We start from the raw sequence: 25,693 nt of genomic DNA, 5'->3' as shown, positions 1-25,693 counted from the left end.
GGTGTAGTGTAGCATATACTGCTAGCTCTGTCATATGGAGCAACCATTGTCTTTTAAAAGATAACTTCATCAAACAATTACATGTGTACAATACTGTGCATAGCTGTCTTCTTGCATGAGGTAGATTCTGCGTATTTATTCCCTGGTGAAAGATGAAACATTTATTTGACACTGTTGTTTATTTTCACATTTAGTAGTTTGAGCCAACATCCTTGAAATCTGGTGTCCTACTCTGAGCAATGTATATTTAACATGCACTGTCGATGAATATACAGATGCTGCAGTATAGCAGAACACTCAGCTACTCATTTGTTATACCAAAACAGAAAAAACAAGGACACTCACCTGTATCATAGGCTTGCTTAAACAACTCCAGGAGAGCAGATGTCCAAAAGAGCTCCTTCCCCACTGGCAGTCAGCTCTTAAATGGCTCTAGGAGAGGTGCAGCCAGGCTCCATCCCTTCCTGCAGCACAGCTGAATTGCCTTCACCTGTGCTCCTCTGGCTGTCTCAGTGCTCACCTCAGGTGATCAGTCAGAGGTTCATGCAGTGATTCAGCAGTTCCCATACATACTGTCAGACAGTTCCTTCTTTTAGCTACTGGACTAAGAATGCATTTATTCTCATGTTATTGTGTTTTAGAAGAGAGAATTCATGCATGTTTTTTTCAAAATTAATCATTTGTGAATAGCCATAGGTCAGTTCCTCCTTTTTATTTATTTATTTATTTATTTATTTTTAACCACTTATTTCCTCTGGCATATGTGTTAAAGCTCTTTGAGTATGTTGAATATGTCCAAACAGGCAAAGCAAAAGTAAGCTGTGAGTGTAGGCTGCTGAGAAGTGTGCTAAGCGGGCACAGTGCTTGAATATAAACTGTTGGTGCTGGGTCCAAAGCAAAAATCAAGAGTTCTCGTTTTATAAACCAGTTGTCTAGAGCATACTCATGCACTTGCCCCAGAAATGGTAATAGAAACAAATCTAAACATTTTGTATATTAAAAAAAACACCAACAAATCACCTTTTCTTCCTCTTCCAAAACTGCCAGCTTATTTTTGTTTTCATTAGTTGCCATCAGTGAAATGCAAAGACAACTGAACAACAGCAGCTGACTTCTATAGCTCTGTGCATTGCCTTTCACACCATCACTCAGCTGATAAGAGAAACTGCATTATTTTCTGTGTCTTGAGAACACCTTGTGTCAGAATGGTGCACAGCAGTGCAGCTGAAGCAGCTAGAGGAAAATAAACAAAAGTTATGTCCTTTCACTCTTAAATTATACATGCTGTGCTCATTTAGGAACAAAAGTAGCATGTATGATAGTAAACCAACCAATTTTTGTTAAAGCATAATGGAAATAAGAAATCTTAAGAAAGTACCATACTGCATGATATGTTGCAAGTCTTTTTGTTTGGAAATAGCAAGAAGAATGAAAGTTGCATTAGAAGACTGAGTAAATGGCTCACTTTCTCGCTTGTAGGATGTGTTGCTGTGGCTATGTAGAATTACAAGTTTTTAATACTTTGTGCTTCTCATGGTGATGTAGTTGTTGCTATTCTAAATTGCTTTTGTTTATTTTTTTTAGTGTTCATTTAGCAATCTTTGATTTGGGAACCAGATGCCACTGATGCTGTGATTGGAAACTCATTTTGGAAAAATCCCAAGGCGAGGCTTTCACTTGCTTGTGTGCCAATAAATTTAAAGTCAAATATTTTTCTCCTAGTTGGAGTTGTGTGCGAAATTACGTAGTGATATTGTATGACTGGTTCATCAGGTTCATGTGAAGTTTGTAATCCAAAACTGACAGAAGGATTAAGAAGTTCCTGCGCATTTACAGTTCACATATTGTACAGCTATAGACACTAGACTTGAGTCATGTTCTTCTTTTGGTGTACATCATACGACGTAGTTCAATATTTAAATAAATACTTCCTGGTGAGTTGGTTGCTATACATTCATATAATGAGCAATAACTTTATTCTGCTCTCCAGGCAAATAAACTGGAATAATAAGAGGAACTTCCAGCTGAAATGATGCTGGAACGTCAGGATCCTCCTCCAGTGGCTGTTTAAGAAAGAAGGCCATTAAGAGCACTTCCACATTTCATGTGTTTTGGTGCTTTCAGTTGTTGTTCCTGCTTTAATGGAATCCTGTATTCAGTATACAGAAATTGGGATACTTTGTGGTATATGTGTATGGCCTTGGTCTGACCAATTAGAAGCTTCAGTTTTGTGGCTCAGCCAGATACAACTGCTATCAGATATGATCTATGGGATTAAAACAAAATTCTTTTGACACAAAAGTGTTAGGATACTTTACGCTTAAGGTCTGTATATTACAGTTTTGGAAATGAACTCAGCAAAATCCTTTTTCACTTGGGCATCTTGTTTAGCTGTCTGATGCTATGCTTCTTCTGAAAGCTCTCTATAACGTAAGTACAGTCTGTTCTCTGCACCACAGTGCTGCCTGCTGTTTCTCTGTCAAAATTTAGATTCATTTCCCTTGTTTCTAGATACAGAGATTATTTCTGAACTTTTTCCTCTGTGGGAGCCTGCTGAGACCATCCCAACTTCCTTGATGTTGATGGTTCCCCTGGGCTTTCCCAGGCTGGAAGAAAAATAAAGGGAGTGTGATGCAAATCTTGCCAGAATTCTTAGCCTCTGCCTTTTGAATTTAGGTTTTAAGTTTTCAGTGTAGAAATGCACTGAATTGTCAAATATTTTTCCAAAGCATGTTCTTTCTTCACCTTTTAATAAATAAATAGTCTGAAGGTTGGGCACTTGCCCACCACTTCTTGAATAATAGATCATATCTGCTCCTTTGTCTGATTCCTTACTTTGTTTTCCTCCATCTTCATCCACTTCGAGTTTCAGTGTACTTGGTAAGATGAAGTCTTTCTCAGCTTACTACAAGAATTCTATGTTGTTTTCATGGCCAATTTGAGCAGAGGAACTGGTGAAAATGTGACTTTCTTTTTGAGTCTTGTAAAGTCCTACTAATCGGTAAGTAATTGCTGGCATGCCTGCTGTGATGTGATCTTCCCGCCTCAGGCTGTGCTGTGTTCCCTCCACAACTTCCCCAGCTACATCAGTCAGGTTTTGGTCTGCTTCCGTGCTTTCTAGGATGAGAATTCTGTTGTCAAATAATGAAGTCAGCACTGTTTCTTGGGATGGAGGGAGGTCTTAGCTCCACTGATAGGTCATGTCTTGCTACTGTGTTCGTGTAAAACTCAGCTGCCATGAGTGAAGTTTGGTGAGCTAAGGAATTAGGTAGATGTGCCCTGCCGGTTATGAGAATTTTTGAAAGTAAATGCTCTGAATTCAGAGGCTGTTTCATTTCATATTTGTGAGAGATTCTCTATTCTATGTGTGGGCTTGATTAATGTGAGAATACTCCACATCAACAAAACTTTTCTTAAGTTAGAGTATATAGTGCCAAAATTGAGTGTCCACCTAACAGTAAATTATTTCTTTTGTAATCAAAACAATATTTCAACAAAATATTTTCTTCTATGTAAACATTACAGTTATTGTTTGGGAAATAGTTCTGGGAAAGAAAGCTATTCTCTAGGGTCAAAACACTCCTGATGCTGATGTTGGATAAGTATCTGCATAATAAACACATTTTTTCCCTTCAATACTTTATTTCTTTGACAGACTTTTGCAGTTGAGGAATGTGTTCTCAGTTAACTGGCATAGCTCCTCATCTTTAAAAGTTTAACTGTGTGATCTCATTTTCTTCTTACTGAACATCCTTATTTGCAAATTGTACTTGTGACACTTGTAGCTTCAGTGGAACATAAATAGTTTGAGTAATGGGAGCATAGCCATCCTACAGAACAAATAAGAGTAAAAAAAGCTATGAGTAAATGCAAAAGGACCTTGAAATTTATGGTATTTGACAAAAGGTCACATGGAAGAATACAGAGTACTTAAATTCCTCTTCCACATAACAGCTGAAGTTGACTTTTAAAAGATGAAGTCTGCTAGAAAATTCGCAAATAGAAATCCAATCTCACCTCCTGAGTTGATGCATCTCTAAATGAACAATAATAAAATCCTCATCTTTGAAAACAGAATCACAGAATCACAGAATCACAGAACTGTAGGGGTTGGAAGGGACCTCCAGAGATCATCGAGTCCAACCCCCCTGCCAAAGCAGGTTCCCTACAGCAGGTCACACAGGTGGGCATCCAGGCAGGTCTTGAACATCTTCAGAGAAGGAGACTCCACCACCTCCCTGGGCAGCCTGTTCCAGTGCTCCGTCACCTCACGGTAAAGAAGTTCTTGCGCACATTTGTGCGGAACTTCCTATGCAAACAAACGTTTTTTCACGTTTTTTCCAACTCAGTCACTCTTGGAAGACAGTTTGCAGATCTGCACACTGATGTCCATCCTGCTACTACTTTGTGCGCTGTGATGCAGGGGAACTTGTCCAAAAGTTTCTGAAATGCTAGTATTTCCCTGAGTACTGTTTCAATTTGGTTGAATAATCTCATAGTTCCCTGCATTGCAAATTAGTTTTTCTTAGTCCTTGGTTTCCAGTCATTTCTTCTTTTAGCCTGTTTTGACGTCAGAGAAATGGAGGTTTAGAGAGTGGGGAGGAAGGTGGTTATGATTCCCTTGAAAAAAGATTATTGTGGAATAACAAAGATGATTTCCATCATAGTTGACAGACCCTTCAGCAGAGTCTTTTACGGTGCAGGTTTTATGTCAGGGTGCTGAAGAAGTGGCTTCATGGGCAGGGTTGTAGTGCCAGGGACAGAGCTTATCTTTTTTTTTTTCCCTTCATGAGGGTATTTCAGGCTGTGCTCCTGAAAATCTGAACCAAAAGATCACATCAGTGCCTGAGAAGTCACAGGGGTGCGCTTTTTTTGTGAGAGCTGGCGTAGGTGCTCTGGGAGAACACTTCACAGAATCACAAAATCAGAAGGTTGGAAACGACCTGCAAGATCATCTAGTCCAACCACCCTCCCATTCCTATTAGTACCACCACTTGTATCCCCTGAGCCTTTGAAGGTGCTCATTTACCAAATGCCCGTGATGCAAAATGGCCTTGGCAGGGTGGAGTAGGGCTGCCTTTCTGATTTCAGAGATCCAGATTAAAAAAGCAAACAACCAGAGCCCAGGAAGGTGTGGTACAGCTGGGTGACACTAAGATAGGACTTGGCAGCTTCCCTACAGCCACACAAGGTGCTACTTCGTGATATTGCATGCATGGTAATTAGCAACTTAATTGGTGGTTCCTTGATGCTGAGGAATGTGAAGTTTGTACCCCTGTACTTGCGAGAACATAAAGAAGAGAAATGAGTTAAATGTTTCCATGGCTGAATGTAGGACAGTGAAAGAAGGTAGAAAAGACAATGCATGTTTTATTTTAGTATGCTGTACACTTTCTTTAGGAGAAAATAATGGATTGAGAATCTGGATTTTTTTGGTATGCATTCTGCATGTCTGTGAATATAGATATGTACTCAAAAGTAGATATCTATCTAAAAGTAGATCTAAAGTCTGTAACTATTCTGTTTTAATTAACATGAAGAATGGTGGCAATTGTAATGTTGGATTGTGCATTTCACAGAAGGAAAACCTTGAAATAGTAACCTAACAAATGGAGATCTAACAAAGACTGTGTAGTTCTCTCCCTTTAGAAATGGGAAGGAGGTTAGAATGAGGCTGTCACAGTGCTCAGTTGTGGCTTGCTCTGACATGAGAAGTTGTGTTCAGTCAGGGAATCCATCCACCTTATCAGCCCCTGTTTCTTTGTGGCATATTTAAGCCACAGTTAGGGATCCCAGGATGGACTAACATGCTCGTCAGCAATGACAAGTCCTGTGGAAGAAGGACTGAAGACTGATTGGTTCCTGACAGAGGCAATATTCTGATGAATATTAATGTCTCCATTATTCATTTTTCTCTATTTCTCTTATTTAGTAAATAATAAACACTTCGTAACTTTGATGTAATTATTTTTTGTATTCTTCGGAGGCCAGTGGGAAAGTATTTGGTTTTTGTCCTGAAAACTTGCTGCTCACGGTAAGCAGTATTGGTTTTTTTAATCATGCATAGCTTTTTTTTGTGTACTAGGTACTGCTGGTGGAATGAGACGTGAAGTCAGAGGAGGCTGCAGCAAGGCAGGGGCTGCAATGTGGGGGCATTGGTGTGATCCCAACAGGAGTGCCGAGGGCTGCCCACTGAAATGGGGAAGATGTCACCGAAAGGAAACTTTTAATTGGGTGGTGCTGATGGACTTATCTCTAACCTGAGCTTGTAAATGCAGAGGGTATGAAGCATCGGCTGCTGAGTGCTTGGGGTTATGGATGGAAAACGTGGTTTTGTTGGGCCAGTAGCAGAACGCTATTGCTAATTGAATTAGAATGAAATGTTCTGGTTTTTCTCATTTGTTTTAAGGGTGTGGGATATTCCAAAAAAGCCAACGCTGTATTGTGCTGGAAAAAAAAAAGCTGCTTGACAAGTCAGTGATTAATGACACTTCATTTTTAATCCTCACGCTTGGATTTGCTAAGCTTTCACAAACTCGTTGGTAACGTGACAATATTAAGTGAAGGTAGTAGCAAAATTTGTGAAGAAGGAAGCAGCAGGGTGACTGGTGAGAAGGCTAATGTTGGTGCTTCATACTGAAGATGAGTTTGGTAGCTGTCTGCTAACTTTAGTTGTTGAAGGAGAGCAATTTGAACCCATGTTAAACAAAGCTGCTGTCAGTCTGTCTTTCCTGGAGGATGTCTGTTAGAATAAAGAAGACTACAGTTAGTGATGAGGAATGGAGAAGCAATGCAGCTCTTCTTCGATAAATGTTTTGATACTGTAGAAGTGAAGCTTGAGGTAGAAATTGCATTTTACTTTAGAAAACATTAATAAAAGCACTGTTGCAAGTAACTAATTCTCCTGCCATGCAAAAGGGATCTAGCGTAGCCCTAGTACTGTCTTGCTTTGTGCAAGAATTCTAGAGGAGATGAGTAGCACTGAAGCACTCACTTTTGACCTCCGAGCAAGCAGAGAACTGATGTTGAAGAGGGCTGGCCGTGCCTAGCTCCTCATGTCGTCGTAGTGGCTTGACTCAGATTAGAAACAAAAATATTTTTCACCAAACCTAAATGGAAAGTATTCATGTGGGGGCGCCAGCAGCGCATTTGGTGCAGGATGCTTGGCTGAGCACAGGTGCCTGGTATGGAAGTGCTCCAAAGGAGGGCAAGAGAGAGAGGAGCTTCTTGTTCCTGATCGTGCGTTTCTAAGTAGCTGCATTTAAGCATGAAAAGAAAAGTGCACTGGCTGGGACAGTAACAGGGGGAAAATTAATTCATGTTCTCTTAAGAATGTGAGTATTTTGAAGTGAATCTGCCTTATAGATTTGCTAGGAGTTACAGTTGATATTTAAACACTGTTTAATCTTGGATGCCTTGTTCCTTCAGACCACCAGCACCAGCTTTCAACAATCGACTTTTACCAGCTCAGTAGCTTTCAGTCTGTGTTACTATGTTGAATGAGGAAACTAAAAACAAGGAAATTGCTTTTCGGCCTCCTAAATTCTCACTGTGCTTTTTTTCCTTAGTAGACCTGAGTATTATTCTGATAAAGACCAGTGACAGTGCTATTTGACAAATATTTTGTACTCACATACTGTGTTGCTCTGTTATGTAACTGGCACCCACATGGTTCTGTTTCTGCTTTTTGTAACATACTGCTCTTGCAGCCTCTGCTGCTGGTGGGGAACAATTCTGAGGTGCATCTGTGAGCATCAGCTGAGCAGTTTTGCTGCAGTAAAGGTCTTCTAACAGAATGGAAGAGAGCCAGACTATGCCTATGAAACGTCTACACTAAACAACAACGCTCAGCATTTAAATCATAAAGCAGTAGCAATGGAGCCTATAGTGCTTACAGTGGCATCAACAGGCAGATTTTTATTTCAACTTTATAAATACTTGTGTATGTTTATGTATGTATTGTAGACTATGCAGAATTAATAAGGGCAAAAGCTGTGGAGCTGTTTCTTGCTTTTTGCCCCGTAACTGAAGTTTAGACTGCAGATGGTGTCAAGCTTCTGCCTCCCTGGCTATGGTTTGTCAAGGGTCGAGAAAATCCAGCACAACACTATGTTATCTTTTTTGAGTCTAGATGTGATCCTCATCTTCCTGTGCTGTAGAAGAGCAAACTCTATTCTCATTCTACGTTTCTCACGTTTTCCTCTATCTCTACTTGCTACCCAGCTTTGTTGCTTTTATCTTAACAAGAGGCAGAGATTTTTCAATTTATGTGAATAGAGAGGCAGCAGTGGTTCTGCCCAGCAGAGTGTTTTGCTTTATGTTAGACCAGTGCTATTTTGGCCCAAGGAATGAAAGCAGAATGTGAACTTGAAAGTAAATTCAGACAAAAATAAAAAAAGATGAATGATATTTTAAACATTGGTAATGAATCTTGCAGTTCACATGTGCAGACTAAGCAGGATTAAATATCTCTTTACTCTGGCAGCAGTTGGGAGTCTGATCGTTGCACCAAATGGCAGAGTTGTCCTTACCTGGTCAGGAGGTTCACTTCTTTCCAGTTGCATCTCAGAATGTCTGACTGATTTTTGTTTTGTTCGAATGAGTTCTTATGTGTTCTTATCCTATTTCATTGTCTTTTCTTCCTGCTTTTGTTTTGATAAATAAATATCTGTGACTTTTCTGGCCGTGTGAGATCATTCTTCCATGTTCTAAAACTCCCAACCTCTTCCCACCCTCACATGCTTCTTAAAATTTTGTGAAACAGTTCTTAAACATTTCACAGAGGTATGTGGAAATACTTACAAAACTTTAACGCATCTTCATGACTTCTGTACAGGAACTCCGCAAATCTAGCTGTAGAATGTTAAAACATTACTGTTTCCAACCCTTGTGTAGGAATTTCCAATCTCTTAGCAAATGTGGTAAGGAGAAGTGTGTGAATGTCATTTTTGAGCCTGTGAGAAGCACAAATTGTTGGGTTTCCCACTGAAAGCATTGGAGTGCAGGCACAGGTTCTGCCTGCAGTCACTGTCACCAGAGAGGTGGGATAAGCCGCCCTGTAGGGGATGGGCTCACACTGCTCTGGTAGGATTTGGCAGTGGGGAGGGTTTGGAAAGGGGTGTGGGATTGTTGTATGGCTGCATGCAGTGCTGTGTGCCACCTTATGCCATGTGCCATGGTCAGAGTTATCCAAGTACTTCACCTCTAAAAGTAGGGGATACAGAATTAACAGTTCTTTCCTCCAGTGAGGAGTTAGCTTTCATGTGACAGGGCTTTGGCAAGAGATTATCGGATTCAAAAAAATTAAATAGTTTCGAAGAGTGTGGGTTGATAGGCCCATTCTCCCACAAATAAACTCTTTTCAGCCTCACATTGTGACTTGGCTCACAAACCAGCATAACATCAGATATTTGAGAAACTTGGTTTTTTGAACTTCCAATTCTTTCAGAATTCTGGCAGAACATTTATCTTTAGTTGTCTGCTTTAGAAGCCTCTTAACCCACAAGATATCCTGCTGCTCACGGGCTGAAGAGCACATGTGCAGGCTTCAGAAGCAGCTGCAAAAGGAAGGCAAATATCTGACAGTGTGACATTGATGGGAATAGCACTTATAAACAATAGGTGAGAAAAGACCTTAGGAGAAATTGATGAGAAGGATCAGAAACATTTTGTTGTTGTCTTGCTGTTGGTAGAGTATTTGTGACTTAACCTTTGATGTGGTTGAACTTTCAGTGCAGCTTTGTATGCCAAAATTGTACTTGACTGTGAGAGGTGACAACACAGAATGTATTGCATGTAGGACCTAACATAGTTTTAGTGTTTTTTGTGTTTTTTTTTTTAAAAAGCTTTTTGTATGTTATTTAAGAGTTTTGAGTTCCTTTAGTTCCTGTTCATTATTTAAAAATAAAACGCTTAGCCAACGTGCTAAAGGTTTGTTCTTAGCCCTTTCAGAACTGCACGTGATATGAAAAAAGTTACAGATTAACCAAACATATCACACCGTACTTAGCCTTGGCTGACACCGAAAATCTGAATAAAACCTCTACTACTAAGAGTGTACCAAGATGCACATCCTTTTTTAATTTCCTCCATTGAGCAATTCCTTCCCTCCAGAACCCGTGACATTACCAAATATGCACACGTCAGCACAACAGAAAAGCCTGTGTACACTGTGTATTTCTGGTGTTATAAATCCTAGTAAGGGCTTTGCTGCTGAGTATAGAATCTAATTACTTCCTGAAGGATGTAGCATGTAGACCTCTGACCCCAAATCGTCAAATGCTAATAGATAAAAACTTTCTGTAGAAAAATAGGTTAGTAATATATATATATAAAAAAAAAGTTATAATATAAAATTAATACTGTGAACTTAGCTTTTAGCCTGGTTTTAAATCCTTAGAATTGCTAGTTCCAATGCAACAATTCTTTTCAGTTTGGCTTATGTCTCCTAGTCAAATATTTATACATATCTACAAAACATGTACAGGAAATGCTAAAATGTGTTTGCACTAGCAAATATGCTGGTGAGTTTAGGTTAGCAGAAAACCCTTTTGCTGTCACAGCTTAATCAGAGTGTTGTGGCTTAAACTCCTGTAGTTACAAATATGTTTGTATGGCTTGTGACCATATGGTGAAGTGTAAGAATAGGTCTGATACTGTACAGATGATTGCACTTGCTTTGTACTGCATAGCCTCATATGAAGCAATCTGTGCGACGGATTCCCAGATGAGAGCAGAAGAAGCTTAGACAACATTTGTTATCTTGTAATGTCTTTAGGCAGACCTGTGTTAAGGGTTTATTGTAAAAGTTGATCAGGGGTAGGAGGATTTTACAGCCTTGTTACAATAATTCTCTAACCTTCCATCCTTGCTTTTTTTCTTTGCAGACCTTTCAGCAGCCCAGAGAAAATTTGCCCATTCTCTGAGAGACTTTAAATTTGAATTCATTGGTGATGCAGAGACAGATGATGAAAGATACATAGGTAGGTAAGAAGTGATTATAAATGACTATGTCTTTTGCTGTGCCATCCTGCAACATGGTGACAATTTTTTCTGTTTTTTATTTTTATTTTTTATTTTTTTTTAATTGTAGATGCTTCTCTTCATGAGTTTTCAAACTTCTTAAAAAATTTGGAAGAGCAAAGAGAAATTCTGGTGAGTTCCAATAAAAATTTTAAAAAGCTGTAAATATGCCAAAGATAAGATCAAAGTTAAAGCTGCTGGCTGCTTTTTTAACCTCTAGGGTATTATTGGTTGCTTAACAGTGAAAGCTCTCATTGTACAGTCTTTGAGTCTGGAGTCTAGAGTTAGAGACAATAGCTACTTCTCATTAAAGAAGAAAGCTATTGTGATAAAGATGCAGAGGTAGAAGTTGGCTTGGTAGTGTCCCAATAGCTTATGGCTAGAATGAGGAGTAAAAACCACCTTCACATTTTTTTTGCCCATTAGAGTGAAAAGCAAGATGATAGACATAATTCTGCAGGACACACGGAATTGGGAAGTCAGCCACATTTGGATCCAGGTTCTTTATGGCATCAGGGTTTATGTGGGTTTGGGATGCAATCTGTTGGCTGGATACAGTAACAGACTTACAAACTTTTTCTTTGTGGGTGAGTGATCTGGGGTATGATTGCATAGGCAAACATTTATTTAATTAATTGTATAGATGGGGAGGGCTCTTCGTTCAAATATCTGTGGTTGCTAAAGGTTTTGGTATAATCTGGATCAGGTTGGCTGTTCACAGATCATGAGCTGAGCGCTCTACTATATGCATTTGCAGTCTTGATTTCCTAATGGAAACTTCACCTACACTGTAGGATATGTACCTAAGCAAGAATAATCATGAATAATTTTCATACACTTTTCTCTCTGGCAGTCCTAAATCCAACAATGGTCACAATTCCTTCATTGTGCTATTATGTCCTTGTTCTGACATGGAACCCAAGTTAGCTTAAAGATCTGTGAAGCTCCTTGCAAATTACTGAATGAAGTGTTACTTTGCCAAATTATAGAATTTGCTCCACTGTGTAATAATGCTTTTGTTTGATTTGTAATTCTTAAGTGGCATTTACTTTGTTTATTCCTGCCAACCATTGCTGTATTTTATTTTAGTGAAGTTGAATACATCTGGGTAGTGAAATTCTTCGGTAGATTTTTCACAATGAAAAGTACTTCATAGCCTCTCATTCTGTTTTCCACTCCATTTGGGAGACTTTCAGAGTTATATAGCATGTTCCACTGACTGTGTCAATAGATCTTCAACAGTGACAGATTGCCTGTGTGGTAGCTGTGCAGAAACCAGTGTTCTGTACAGTGAAACACTTCTGTTTCTCAGACTGAATGCTATAAAAGAGTGCTACTTAATTTTTTGGTAGGCTGTTCATGATTACATTGATTACCCAAAACTAATTCATATCAGTTTCTCGGTGAGAAAAGCATGAAAAGCTCTATCATTTTAGAACAGTCACAACTATGGAGTATACTGTGGGGCAAATATTTGATTCCAGCTGGAAAGGGGATACTCTCTGAGTTAACAGATGACCATATCACTGCACCTGTAGTCCTCCAAATGTTATGTATCATTTTTAGAGTGAGCTAATATAGCAGTAGGCATAAATCTCTGAGAAAATAGTTGTGTGGTGCTTGGTAATGATAGTTTTCAGCAGCTGCTGCTCTGACTTCTCAGACTGTGCTTTAGCAGTGGTACAAGCTGTTGTCCGCACTGAGAATGTGGGGTTACTGCACTCAGATGTGTGGAATCAGATCAGAGATTCAGAGTTTCCATTAAGATATGATGTTACAGCAGGATTATTTTCAAGAGCATCCACTCATCCTCATGTGTATAATCAATGAATTTACAGATACTATAATTTGAAAATGAAATAAACAAGAGCATTTGGCTAAACAGGTTATTATACCAAAAAGAGAATAAATTGAATACTTACCCTTGTCTTGGGCTCACTGTAAAACTCCAGAGGAGAGAACTCCAGAAGAGACCCTTCCCCACTCGCAGTCAGCTCTTAAATTGGTCTAGGAGAGGTGCAGCCAGGCTCCACCCCTTCCAGCAGCACAGGTGAGTTGCCTTCACCTGTGCTCCTGTGGCTGACTCAGTGCTCACCTCAGGTGATCAATCAGAGGTTCAGGCCATGATGCAGCAGTTCCCATACACTCACGTTAACAGCTTATTGAGCATTTTACCTTTCATCATTTTGAAGGTCAAGATTTGATTGTTTCAGTGCTGAATGTTGCACACAAGAAATTTCAGTCATCTAAAATAAGCTTAATGAAATGCATTATTAATTATAGAACTTAAGGCAGTTCGTAAATTGCTGTGCAATTAATGCTTGTGCATTTGAGAAGAAGGCTAAATTGTTCTTAACCATACAGTATATTTAACGAATTCATGTTTAAAATACATCCTGAGCTGAAGTGAGATGCTCATCACCTATACTTCTTACGGTTTTCTGTAAAAGTATTGTATATGATGGATCAAGAACGTAATTTTTTCCCTTTTTGTTTACCACAAATTCACTTGTTTGATAATCATTAGGTGAATATTCACATGGTGGATATTTAATAATTTAATTCAGATGTCTAAGTCCCGTATTTTGTGTTTTTTTCCCCTCCACTTTCCCCTTCAAAGACTGCCAAGCCATATCCCAGCTGTCAAAGGATTTAGTGGATGGTGGAAGGAGAAGTCATTGCTAATCCAAACATTCCCTGAACTATTGTGGAGTAGACAAGACAAAAACAACTTATGCTTTTTCATAGTACTGTAGCTCAGTGTCATTCTCCAAGGCAGATAAGATACAGGTCATTTTGTCCCTGAGGATGTCCTGGAAGTGCTTGTTATGTGTTAGGGATGAGTCCTAGGACTTACATTCTGCCCTTTTGACAGTACCAAATTGTCATGCAAGTGCAGGGATGGAAGCAAACTTCACAAGGTTATTAGGAAAAAGTTGGGGACAAACAAGCACCAGTATGGTGATGCTAAGATGTGCAGTCCCTGCATCCAGTTATTCCTGCTCACCAAGGAGAGCACCAAACCTTCCTTCCACCCCGGTTTTCCCAACTGCAGAATTCAGTTTGATTCTTGTGATGCGGCAAGAAAACAGGTTTTGTTTGCTGCCCTGATTTAAGCTGATGAGCTGTACAGGGCTGCCTGGTAGGTCCACCACTGACATAATGTATCATATCACTTGCTTGAGATTATTATCCCCTTTGCTTTCTTTTGAGCTCCCTTTTTAACACCTTTATACTTCCCTTTCTCTATCCTGTTCTTCCAAATGAACAACCTGTCCCAACCAGTTTTCCATATTGTTTCTAACGTTACTAACTGATGCCCAAGTGTGATACTGCTCTTAACATTCCTTCAGTCACCTCAGCAGTGTATGGTACTTCTGGTGCTGTCATCTGCTCACATTCTGATGTGCTGGGTTTGCATGTTTCCACTCCCTCAGAGAACTACAGAGCTCCCATAGAGTTGCCTCGAGTTCAGCTGTTTCTCCCTGAAGTCCCCTTAACCACAATGATAAAATCCATCAAGCCCTCAAGGCACATCTGTAACTTCAGTCAGCTTCTCTCACTGTTATGTGCAGCGTCCAGCAATATCTCAGGTCTGTCCGGTAGTTTCTCCTGTCCTGTCTGGTTACCTTTTTTCTATGCAAGACCTGAGTTAGTTGGATGGGTTTTGTCTGCAGCCCTACCAGAGGTGTGATTCGTAGCAGGGTCTTGTGTACCTGGGCCATCCCTGATGACTGCTTTGCTAACCATTCTTTAGAAAAAAATTCAGGGCTAGGAATCTCTCTAGTTTTACTCCAACATCTAGTTGTTATTCTTTTTCCTTTTTCTTTTTTTTTTTTTTTTTTTTTTTTTTTTTTTTTTCTTTTTTTTTTTTTTTTTTCTGATATCCATCTAAGTCTCCCTTTAGTTCAACTTTCACAGAATTTATTTACTTATTTTACCTCTTCTGCAGTGGTCATGGAGTAAAACTCATCCCTTTTCCATCACAGAAGAATTTTCACTGTTATGCTTTCAAAGGCTAGAGGACTGCTATCCTTTCAAAGCGGTGCTTTACTTCTGTGTTTTTCCTGATTCAATTTAGTTGCACAGTGTTTAGAACATCTCTCTTTTATATCAAAATTGTTCTTAATCCCACTCAGTTCTTAATTCAGATAATTTTCTTTTGAAAATTAAAATCTGCAGTTCTTAGAGGCTACTGTCTTGTTTTCCCTTTCTTTAAACTTTTTTTTCCCAGTTAAATAATGGATAGATAGCTTCTCTGCATTCTGAAGTACCTATTAAAAAAGACTCATTTCTGTATGTTCTTCTTTGCCCCCTGCCAAATAGAGAATGTTTTTGTCTCAGTCCTTCTAACTGTATCCCAAGTACTGGAGTATTTCCTTTTTTACTTCCTCGTATTTCATTTTCTGTAAGATTTCTGATGCAGTTAAATTCACCTCGCTATGTTTCTTGTCAATTTCTCCAAGGCAATATGAACTCATTGCTTTACTTTGTTTTGGTCTCTTCTATTTCTGCGACAGTTTTAGCACGCTTTTAATCCTTTTGATACCTCCCTAGGAAAGATGGTAAATTCTAAGATTTTGAGCATAACGTCTTTCTTTTAGTCTGTTGTTCTTATTCCATAGGACTCTTTTATGTTTCTTGAAACTGCTTGCAGTCCTGCCTCTCAAGAAGCATTTTATGTTTTTAATGTTTCACCAGTTTGTCAGAATCCAGTTCAGAATTCTTCTCTAATTCATTGTTCTCAGTGTGTGTCAGAAACAAGAGAAACTGATTCTGTGTGCAGTTTTAAAGAGAATAACAGCGAAGTCTCTTCTTTTTGTCTTTTTCATCCTTCATTGGCTTAAGAAAAAACAAAAGTGGAAGCAGAGGGGTTTCCAAGTTAAAAGATGTTCTTAAGGTTCAAACATTTACACTCAGAAAGTTAAAGGTAAAATCGAAATCATCTGTGTGTACTTACATGCATTTATACTTACCTCTTATGATTGAAGTACTTAAATATATGAGTTTATTTCACAGCTTAAGTGCTCACTTAACATTTAATGTCCGTGGATAGCTTACTATTATTTTTTAAGCATAGTTTAATATACTTTAATATAGTTTACACATATTTAGTTTACACTCTTCCTACTCTGCTGTGAAGGTATTATTTTTTCTGAGCTTTTCCTTGTTCCTCAGTGTGCAGATATTTAATGGTTCACAAATCTTAACCAATTTTCTCATTTATCTGAAGAAATCTATATGAAGGAACAGTCATTTTACCTACTGATCTAGGTTAAAATTATCCAGTAGTTTTGGACGGTCCAGTGTAAGATATCTAAGATCTGTGCAATAAGAGTTGATGGCATTATATGTTATCCTGATTGTATTAGATGCAGTGGCAATACAGACTGCTAAATATAACTGCCAAGACATTTGTCAGTGATCACTTCTGAAAAATTAGGTTGCTGACAGCACACTGAACATCTCAGATACAGAGATAAAAGCCTAGATAAAAGCTTGGTTTCTCAGGACCTAGACCGTATTTCTTCACCTTCCTGTGAACTGTTCAATTTGATCAAAATCTATTTCCACTTTTAGGAACATGCAAAACAATTGCAGCTGTACCTCATTACCTAACCTTCATTTATCCTCTGCATAGCATGAAACCAGATGGAAATCATAGAATTATTGGAATAAACAAACGTATGCTGATGAAAACTATTCAGGCAAATCTTTTATGTTTTGGTGATGCCTGACATTGGCTGTTTGAATAATCAGTTTTTGAATGTTAAGCACAATCTTCTGAAATAGTTTCTTGAGTTGAGTGTGAACTCATGCACTTCATCTAGAAATCAGTGTTGTTTGTATGAGGGGATAAAAAAGGGCAAAACCAATTTGGGATGTATTTCCTCAGCCTCTGAGTGAATATGACTTAAAAGCTGCATTATCCCCAGCTTCCTCTTTTAGATAATTGTGGTCTTACATGCATCAACATACAACTCAGTAGAGAATTTTCATTCTGTTATTTCATCAACAGGAAATGTTTGGAATTTGCATTGAAAACCTTCCAACAGTTTGGATTTTGCTGGTTGTTAATAACACCACTGTTTCTTGTGGAGGACTCCCCTCACAATAATTGGGCAGTTCATTCTTGACTAAACACTGATGCTGTTGTTCACTGCTAGATTCCTTGCCTTTCAGTGATGTCTTTTTGTTCAATTATGAGCTTAGCCACGAACAAAGCAAACGAGTATTATGCTATTTCCTTTCCAGAGTAGCCATTCTTCTTTGTCAAAGTCTTTATACGTCTGAAGCGTGGACAGGGAGTGGTTCTCTGTTCTTCTGTGAATGCAGCTCTTGCATATTCAGTTTAGGAGAGGCTCTTTCTTTGGAAGGGCTATCCATAGCTTGCCTCTGCTTCGGATGGAGAAAAAATGATCTGTTGCTAACGTGAAGCTGTCTGTCTGTTTGTTTCTCTTCCTATTTGTTACATTTATTGTTTCGTAGTAGTTCTCCTTCTAGTGGAATCTACTTAAGAATAAATTTATTCAAAAGTCAGGACCATATAGTGTTAATCTTTTTCTAGGCAGTTTTTGCTAAAACTTTATTTGTTACTTTTCTTTCTTCCTTTCCTTCTTTCCTTCTCTCTTTCTCTCCCTCTCCCTTCCGTCCTTTCCTTTCCTTATTTTTTTCTTCCCTTCTTTCTTTCCTTCTTTCTCTTTCTTTCTTTCATTTTTTCCTTCTCCCTTTCTTTCTTTATTCTTCTTTTGATAAGGGATTTTTTTTTTCATTTTGTATTGTCTGTTTATTATACCAATTTAACTTTTCCAGGCCACCTGCCTCATAGCAAGCACATCAGTGCAAACATTCTTTCAGAGTAGAGCACAGCATATAGATAAAAGGAGGCATTTTAAACTGTTTTTCCTTTAGATCATTCATAATCTTCCACTCAATGGAAAATAAGCTTTGTCTACAAGAGGAGACACAGGAGTCCTGCTGCTGCATCATCTGTAAGCCAAGACTGCTGCATTTAAGAAAACCAGAAAGTGCTGAGAATAGGAGTCTGCCTGTACCATGGCTTGGGGGCAGGGCTTAGCATATGGAATTCTGTGATTTACAAGGTCATGATCTTAAACCACATTGGTGGTTTTCAAGAACTTTGGGGTGTTGGCTGTGTGATTGTCAGTGCTCCATTTAAATACAAAACTAGTACTGAAGAGTAGAGAGATGTACTGCTGTATTAGGAGGGCAGTGGATTTGGCGAATGCAGTTCACTGGGAGCATGCTGTTGTAAGAGAAAATTACTCCTGTGGAGAATGAAAGAGAAAATACTAAACTCTATTGAAAGAAATCGATTGCAAGTAAGATACAAAATCCTTGAGAATGGAATTGTCTACTGCAAAGTAACACGGTGCTGACTTTCAGGAATAGATCTTCATGTTTCAAGACATTTCACTACCAAGTTGAGATACGTAGCACAAGAATTTCTTGGAGGAAAAGGCTTTTTTTTAATTTTTACTTTTCTTCCATACTCCCCAAATACTGGGGTTATCAGAAAATGACCTTTTGTGTTAGGCTGAATTCTCCTGTTCTTTAGGAAAAACATAAAAGAGCTATGTTTGCTGTAAGCAGAAGCGAAATTGTAAGTAGTAAATTTCTTTATTAGAAAGTAATTTCTTTATTTAGCAGCAGCGTTACTGAATTTGTTATTGAATCACTGTTAGCTACATCATCTTTCCTGCATTCTGTTAAGCTGAGAAGAGCAGTACTTCCTTCCCAGCTCTAGTTTCATTGACACCTGCTCAGCTTCATGAGCTCTGCCCTGCTGGCTTTGGCCTCCTTTGCTTTGTCAAGAAAGACAACCCTGCCCCGTCTACAAATAAATCTTCCCAGTCAGTGTGCTGGGAAACTTTAAACGGCCCTGTCTTACTGTTTGGCATACAGTCTGCATTCCACTGCCTATAATGAGGATTTGAAACTCAGCACCCTTGTGTCACTGGGCAGTCCGTAGCAAGATATATATATATATGAAACATGACCTTCTAATACATATGTATGTTATATATGAATATATATATTCATTTCCAGTAAACCTCTCTTGTATGGGAGGGAGCTTAGGTTTGGAGTGGAGCAGTCAGTGCATGTTTTTCTCACACCAGGATTTATTTACCAGCAACGTGTAATTGCTGTTCCTGTTCCTCCAGTAAAGACTGGAATCTAAGGATACTTTTAGTATTAATGCTGGGGGCCCACTGTTGCGTTTGTCTAATTAGTAAACCAAATTTTGATAAACTTTTGCCTACCTTTTGTAGCCGCAGAGGCCAGACTGAAGTTCTGGAAATTGTGCGTGGGTTGATATTTCCTCACAGCCCACACGAATAACCTTCCTCTCCTGCAATACAGCCTGCTTATGCCTGCAGGAACTGATTGGTGCTGCATTTCGTAGTCAGAGCGCTCCTGTCTGCTGAAGGAGAACAAGAAAGCATGAGGAGCTTGGAGGGCTGGAGGATGGCGCTGTCTGCTGGGTTCCAATGCTCAGGAGGAGGTCTTTGGGGAAAGCAGTTTCTCCCTCAACAGCCATTCTCCCACTTCTCCAAGAAGAGAAAAAAATTACAGGCTAAATGGAGTTGTTGTGAACTGGCACTGACTGGTAGGTTACCTGTTGGATCTTGTTGACTCAGCTGACTAATAGGCAAGTTGCTGGAAATGTAAACGTACTTGCTAATGGATTTAATCCGTGCCTTTGTGGTCTCTTTGTAGAAAATGTTAGCTTGGGCCTCTTAATCTTAAAGTCCGTAATTTATTACTTCTGACATAATGAGCAACTGTGAAAGTCAGAATAATCTCCCTTCTGTAAAACGTTTCTGTCTGAGCAGGTGAAGTTTTCTAAGGGCATCTAAAATTAGGAGATACCCAAAGCTTCTGTAAGATACTCTTGAAAACGCTGGATACAGTGAATTCCTTAAGTGATGTTAACAGTGAGGCTTTGTTTTTTTTTTTCCTGTTGTTCTGAGGGTTATGTTAAAACTAATTCTTCATCATTTCAATAGATGAAGCAAACATAACAGAAGTGGCAAAAGCAGTTTCAAATATACAGACTGAAGCACGTGTGCATATGGCACTAGAATTTTTTCTTTTAAAAAAGCATTCCTGAGATATTGAGATTCAAAAAAACAAGCTAAGATATCATTGCAGAAGACGTGACCTCTTCATACTGATTCTCTTATGGTTTATGCTTACTGTAGTTGGTTTGCTGGGTTTCAAAAGAGAGTATATAATCCCTTCAAGGTAGGTTTGGATGGCTTAGGGATATCAAGAGTAGAATTTCCCTGTACCCTTTAAATAGTAGGCATTCCTAACATCATACTCTGACTATAGCATAAATAATATTTTTGTTCCACTAGTGAGAACACAATTTTTTGTAGTTTTTTTATGATATAGTACTGGAAAACACTTGGAATTCCTCCTTGTAATAATGTGCATATTGTAATTATGAACATAGTTTTCATTTCTCTGAGTCAGAAGAACAGCTCTGTAATTCACTATTAAATTTAGCAGTCACGTCTTCCTTGATGGTTTCTGTACATAAAAACTCCTGCACACTTATTTTCAGAAAAGAAGTGTTCATCCTATATTTTTATCTGTAGGTTTGATGTGAAGCTCCATGAATTACCAGGAACCCACAAAATCCCACTTGACCAATACCCAGTAGCACTGTTGTTTAATGCGTATAGAGAAAGCACAGGGGGTAACAAATCATAAACACCTGTAGGGCAGGCAGAATTGTGCTTCAAAGCCATCTGTTATAAAAGTTTGCTTTTGGTTATGCAAAATGAGAATTGTCTCCTCTGGGAGGAGACAAGATTTGTTTTTCTTTAGTGAAAGAATTACTGGCATATCATACCGCTGCCAATACTGCAATCTTTATTTGTTGGCTGTCTTGGAGGGAACATCTCATTTTGATTTAGTGATTTGTCGTATTTCCTGCTTCAGACAAATACTGTTAGTATTTCCCATGGTTAATGCTACACAGCAGTATAGCAGAGGAATCGATTTGTAGCCAGCCCTCTGGTGTATAAACCAGAGCCTTTTCCATCTGTGTTGTTTCTGGTTTTTGTTTTGCTCTGTTTTCCACTGCACCAAATTGCTGTGTTTTTCTTTGGCTTGGACTTGATGCTAGCATAAGTTCATTACCTATTAATCTTACATTTCACTTTTTGTTGCGTATAAGTTAAAAAAGATAAGCAATTTGTAGTTCTGCACTGTGAGGTGCTCTTACCAGTTGGGCTCTGGCCTCTGCTGGCTTTGTCTGCCTTCATCCACTCGAGCTCTTCTCTGAGGAAGCCTCACAGCTTTCTCCCTCACAATGTCAGTAAAGAGGAAACTGTCAAAAACGACAAAACCAAACCTCTAAACATTTTCCAAAATAGAAGGATTATTCTGTCATTCTGCAAGCAGTTCTCCACTCAGATTTGGGTGAATCCTTTTGTCTAGAAAAGAGATTTCTCAGTCCTCAGATGCTGCTGCAGTGTCCCAGGAAACTGCTGCTTGTTGTTGATTCTGTTAGAAATACACATTGCCCTTGCCTTCCAGCCCTAGAGTTTCCAGGAAATTTCTGGGATATTCACAACCTAAAACTGTCCTTGGAGATTCCTGCTGACTGCTCGACTAGTTAGGATATATGTGCCTAGAGTGCCAAAAGGGCTAAGTAAACCCTTGCACATTGCTCAGCTCCTGCCTGAGACAGCTGATTTGTCTAGCTGTCTTTTGACAGGAGCTGAAGCAGCATGGGGAACTAACGGTTATCCATGTGTCAGAGTATTCAAAGTATTGCTATAAGCACTGCAGTAAATACCTAGGTTGGGTCTGACACACAGCAGGAGTTGCTCTGTTGCCTGTCCTCCTCCCCAGTTCTGCACCAAGGCTCTCCTGTGTCATCGTTACTCCAGCGCCCCTGCACACTTCTGAAACGCAGACTTATCAGATTGTCAGTCCTCCTTCCTTCCTTCCCCCCTTGAGAGTGTGCTGAAGTGTTTCTGACAAAATTGGGAAGTGAATGTCCAAAGAGTTTGGGCCACAAGATCAGCAGCTCTGAAGTTAGGAAATGTCTGCTCTGAGGATGACTGTACAACACTTAGTTTGGCCCAGACTTGCCAGATATTTGGTTTCCAGTTAGATATTTAGATTAGAGTGCTGTTGAAAAATCAGAGTTGCTGTGGTTACCATGAATTGGCAGGCTGACTCCCACAGTAAATCCCCTACACGGCCCCAGGGCTGGGTGGGAGTAGGCAGTGCTATTTAGATTCATGTTGTGCCAGATCTCTAATGTATCCCTCACGTTTTACGATAAGAGCTTTTCAGAAGGCCAAGTTAAGCCTGCAGTGTTTGCTTCTCCTTGACTCTTAGAAGCTCAGCCCTGGTCTGTGCTGGCCGCAGTCTTGGAACTGAGTTACCCTGTGGCTCTGCCTCAGAACTAAGACTGCAAGGAATCTGCTTTGCCACACTACCCATCTTGTCACTCTTTCAATTCTGCTGTTGCGTTCAAGGAATTCCAGCTTTGCTGAAATTTCAAGTGTACTTAAGATTCTAAATCTTGTTTCCACCAAGACCAATCCCAACGCCACTTCATATCCTATAAAGCTTCGTATGAAATAGAAATCCTGTTTGCTGGCCAGGACTAAATAAGCTACTTTTCAGTCTTACAGTGGCTTTTTTTTTTCTTCCCCTTTTAATGAGGCAGTGAGGCCATTTATCAAGAGAACACCGATGAATGCTCCAAAAAAGATGGATTAAACTTATACTCTGTCAACTAACTTTCTCATTTATTACCACCATACCTCTCGATTTTGTTACTTAGGTTAACTTAATGCTTTCTTAATGAAACCAAATGTAAATGCTTGAAAATATATATTTCAATGCCTAACCACTTTAACTGCATGTTGAAAGCTTATCATTTACTCTTTGTTGTCCGTTCTACAGCTGTTTACAGAGTTTTGCATTGTTGCAGGAATTTGTGTGCTCCCCAGTGAAAACAGTTACTTATCCTGTGTCACATTCCAGTGTTCAGTTGTTGAAGCTGTTGACCTGATCAAGTAAATCAATTGCAGTTTAGATGCAGCCTCTAAACTTCTGAAGTTTCTGCATTTGTTCATTTACTTCAGATTTACTTGAACTTTCCTGAAACTGAAATTAAAAATGACGACAAATTCCAAGATCTTAAAACAACTCAGAGGTTTTTTGTTTTTTTCAGTTATAACTCAGTATCCTAGCTTGATTTTTTTTTTTTTTTTTTTTTTTTTTTTTTTGTTTGATTATTTGTTTTCTAAAAAGATCTGAAAGTGACTTGTCTGGCAACAGAAACTTAACCCATGCTCTTTTTTCTTTAGGCACTCAGTGTTACTGAAACTCTGATCAAACCTTTGGAACGATTTAGGAAAGAGCAGCTAGGAGCTGTAAAGGTTTGCCCCTCATTTGCTTTTATGATAAGCTTGTTTAATTTCTTCACTTGGATTGCAGTGCAGCAATAACATGTATTTGGCAGAGGGAAACTGCTGTTTATATTTCATGCATTCACACATTTTTCTACTTGGAGAACTTGCTTCAGAAACCAATGGAAAGTATGCCTCAAGAAGACAAGAACGTGTCCTTCTGCTTCCTTCTTTCCTCCCCCACCTCATCTTCTCTGCCTAGAATAGCAGAAATACTGCTTGCAACCTTTTCTCCTTCCTAATGGGTAACCCTTTTCTGCTTTATGTTTGCAGTTGCACAATCAATAGCTGAAACTTATTAACTACCCCAAGTAGCTTACCCATGTGCTTGTAATCTTTTTATTCTTTTTCCAGCCCATAAAGTGAAAACAGTTTTTGTTTTACTTTCAGTTTTAAATACATCACTAATAGCTCAGTATGAGTGGGGAAGAGGTTGAAGACAAGATTTCACTTAAAGAAACTTGGTTTTGATAGAAATATCAGGTTTTTTTTTTGTTTGTTTTTTTAAGGTTGTCACTACATTGTGTTTACAAAACAAAGTAAATTTACTAAGTTAAATACAGACTTATTTTTCATAGTAAGGAAAATATTTACCCCACTGTACCTGTGGGAACAGATTTAAATGATTACTTGAGGGGGGGGGGGGGGAGGAAGTACAGCTATTTAACATTGTTTTCTCTTCTAGAAGTCAACTATTAGGTTTTTTAGACCTACCGGTCTGCAGCTGTTTGGTTTTATAATTTAATGACATCAACAGCAATGATACCTAAGAGCTAAGATGACCTTTTAATTACAGGAGAGTTATACTTCATGTTAGCAGGAATTATTAATATAGTCCCAGCTCAAGTTCAGTGTTCATGCATGCAAAATGTTCTGCTTAAGTCATTGCATTTTAGTGGTGCAGTGGCTTTTACAATTTTGTGGTTGTTTGAGAAGAGCATTAGAGATCTGGACCAACAACTCACCCAACAACAAAACCCTTGGTTTTTAATATGGAGAGTCACCAAAGGAAAGTTGTTTTTTTCTAAATGTAACCTGTTTTCATAGAAACAGTTGTGTTAGTGGATCGTTTCAACTGAGTTTTTTTTGCATGAAAGGATGTTGCCATTTTGGGGGCAATACTTATTTTTAAATTATCTCATGTTCTTCTCTTACTTCATAGTTTCCTAGAATTTTGTCTCTGATGTTCTTAACATGAGATGTTACATGCTCACAAGCCTACATTGCACATTTTGTTCGGATGCACGACTCTTCCCTTAACTTCCTACTGTAAGATCAATAAGTATACAGATGTTGTAAAGTATTCTGTGATCAACGAGTATACAGAAAAATTAAGCTAGTAAGATTATCACATTGGAAAAGATAATCAGAGATAAATGAAAAGTACTCACTGGTGGTGTAGACTTGCAAAAAACTCTACAAGGAGCAATCTCCTGAGAAAAATCCTTCCTCAGTGACAGTCAGCCCCTAAATGGGGTCTAGGAGAGGTGCAGCCAGGCTCCACCCCTTCTGATCACACAGGTGAATTGCCTTCACCTGTGCTCCCATGGCTGACTCGGTGCTTGCCTCAGGTGATCAATCCGAGGTTCAAGCCATGATTCAGCAGTTCCCATACACCTGCATACAATTTCTGTGAAGTTGAAGCTGTTAAATGTGATTTAGACATTTTCTGGACAGAACTCTCAGTTACTTTAAATAGAACAGTCTTGCTTAATTGTAGAACACATAAAGAAAAAATCCATACAAATATTTAATGTTTATTCCAGATTTCTCACATGCTATCACATTATGTCTAATCCTGTTAGTCCCATATGCATATCATATTGTTCCTCAATTGATAATGAAACAAAAACATATGTAATGTATTAAAAATTCCTGTCTGCTTGGGAAGAATATATGAATGTTCTCGGGGCCTGTAGGGATGCAGTAAGGAAGGCTAAGGCCCACTTGGAATTTAATCTGGCAAAGGAGATAAAGAATAATGAAGAATCATTATAAAGTTTATTTTTTTTTAAAGTCAGCAGTAAAAGGAATACTAGGGAAACAGGGTTCCCCACTAAATGAGATGGGTGCCCTGGTAACAGAAGATACTGAGAAGGTGGAGATACCGAACACTTTCTTTGCTTCTGTCACTACAAAGATTACCTCTTGGGAATCCCAGACCTGGAGATAGGGAGTCTGGGCAATGGAAGACTTCCATT

The 25,693-nt window shown here is 38.9% G+C and overlaps 1 protein-coding gene across 4 annotated transcripts in view; it reads left to right on the top strand.

The window, feature by feature from the left end:
- ARHGAP10 (Rho GTPase activating protein 10) overlaps positions 1–25,693 on the top strand; it is a 133,500-nt gene that overhangs the window by 24,418 nt on the left and 83,389 nt on the right. For 3 of the 4 annotated variants that reach the window (XM_042828349.1, XM_042828347.1, XM_042828350.1), the window contains exons 2-4: positions 10,887–10,982; positions 11,093–11,154; positions 23,391–23,462. In XM_042828349.1, the coding sequence (XP_042684283.1) occupies positions 10,887–10,982; positions 11,093–11,154; positions 23,391–23,462 (230 nt within the window). The remainder of the gene's footprint in view (positions 1–10,886; positions 10,983–11,092; positions 11,155–23,390; positions 23,463–25,693) is intronic. The other variant, XM_042828348.1, reaches the window with a different exon arrangement.

The sequence above is a fragment of the Centrocercus urophasianus genome, unplaced genomic scaffold, assembly GCF_019232065.1.
Source record: "Centrocercus urophasianus isolate 14NV4802_14NV808 unplaced genomic scaffold, USGS_Curo_1.0 seq_3, whole genome shotgun sequence".
NCBI classification, from domain to species: domain Eukaryota; kingdom Metazoa; phylum Chordata; class Aves; order Galliformes; family Phasianidae; genus Centrocercus; species Centrocercus urophasianus.
This window is presented reverse-complemented; position numbering and strand designations above follow the sequence as displayed.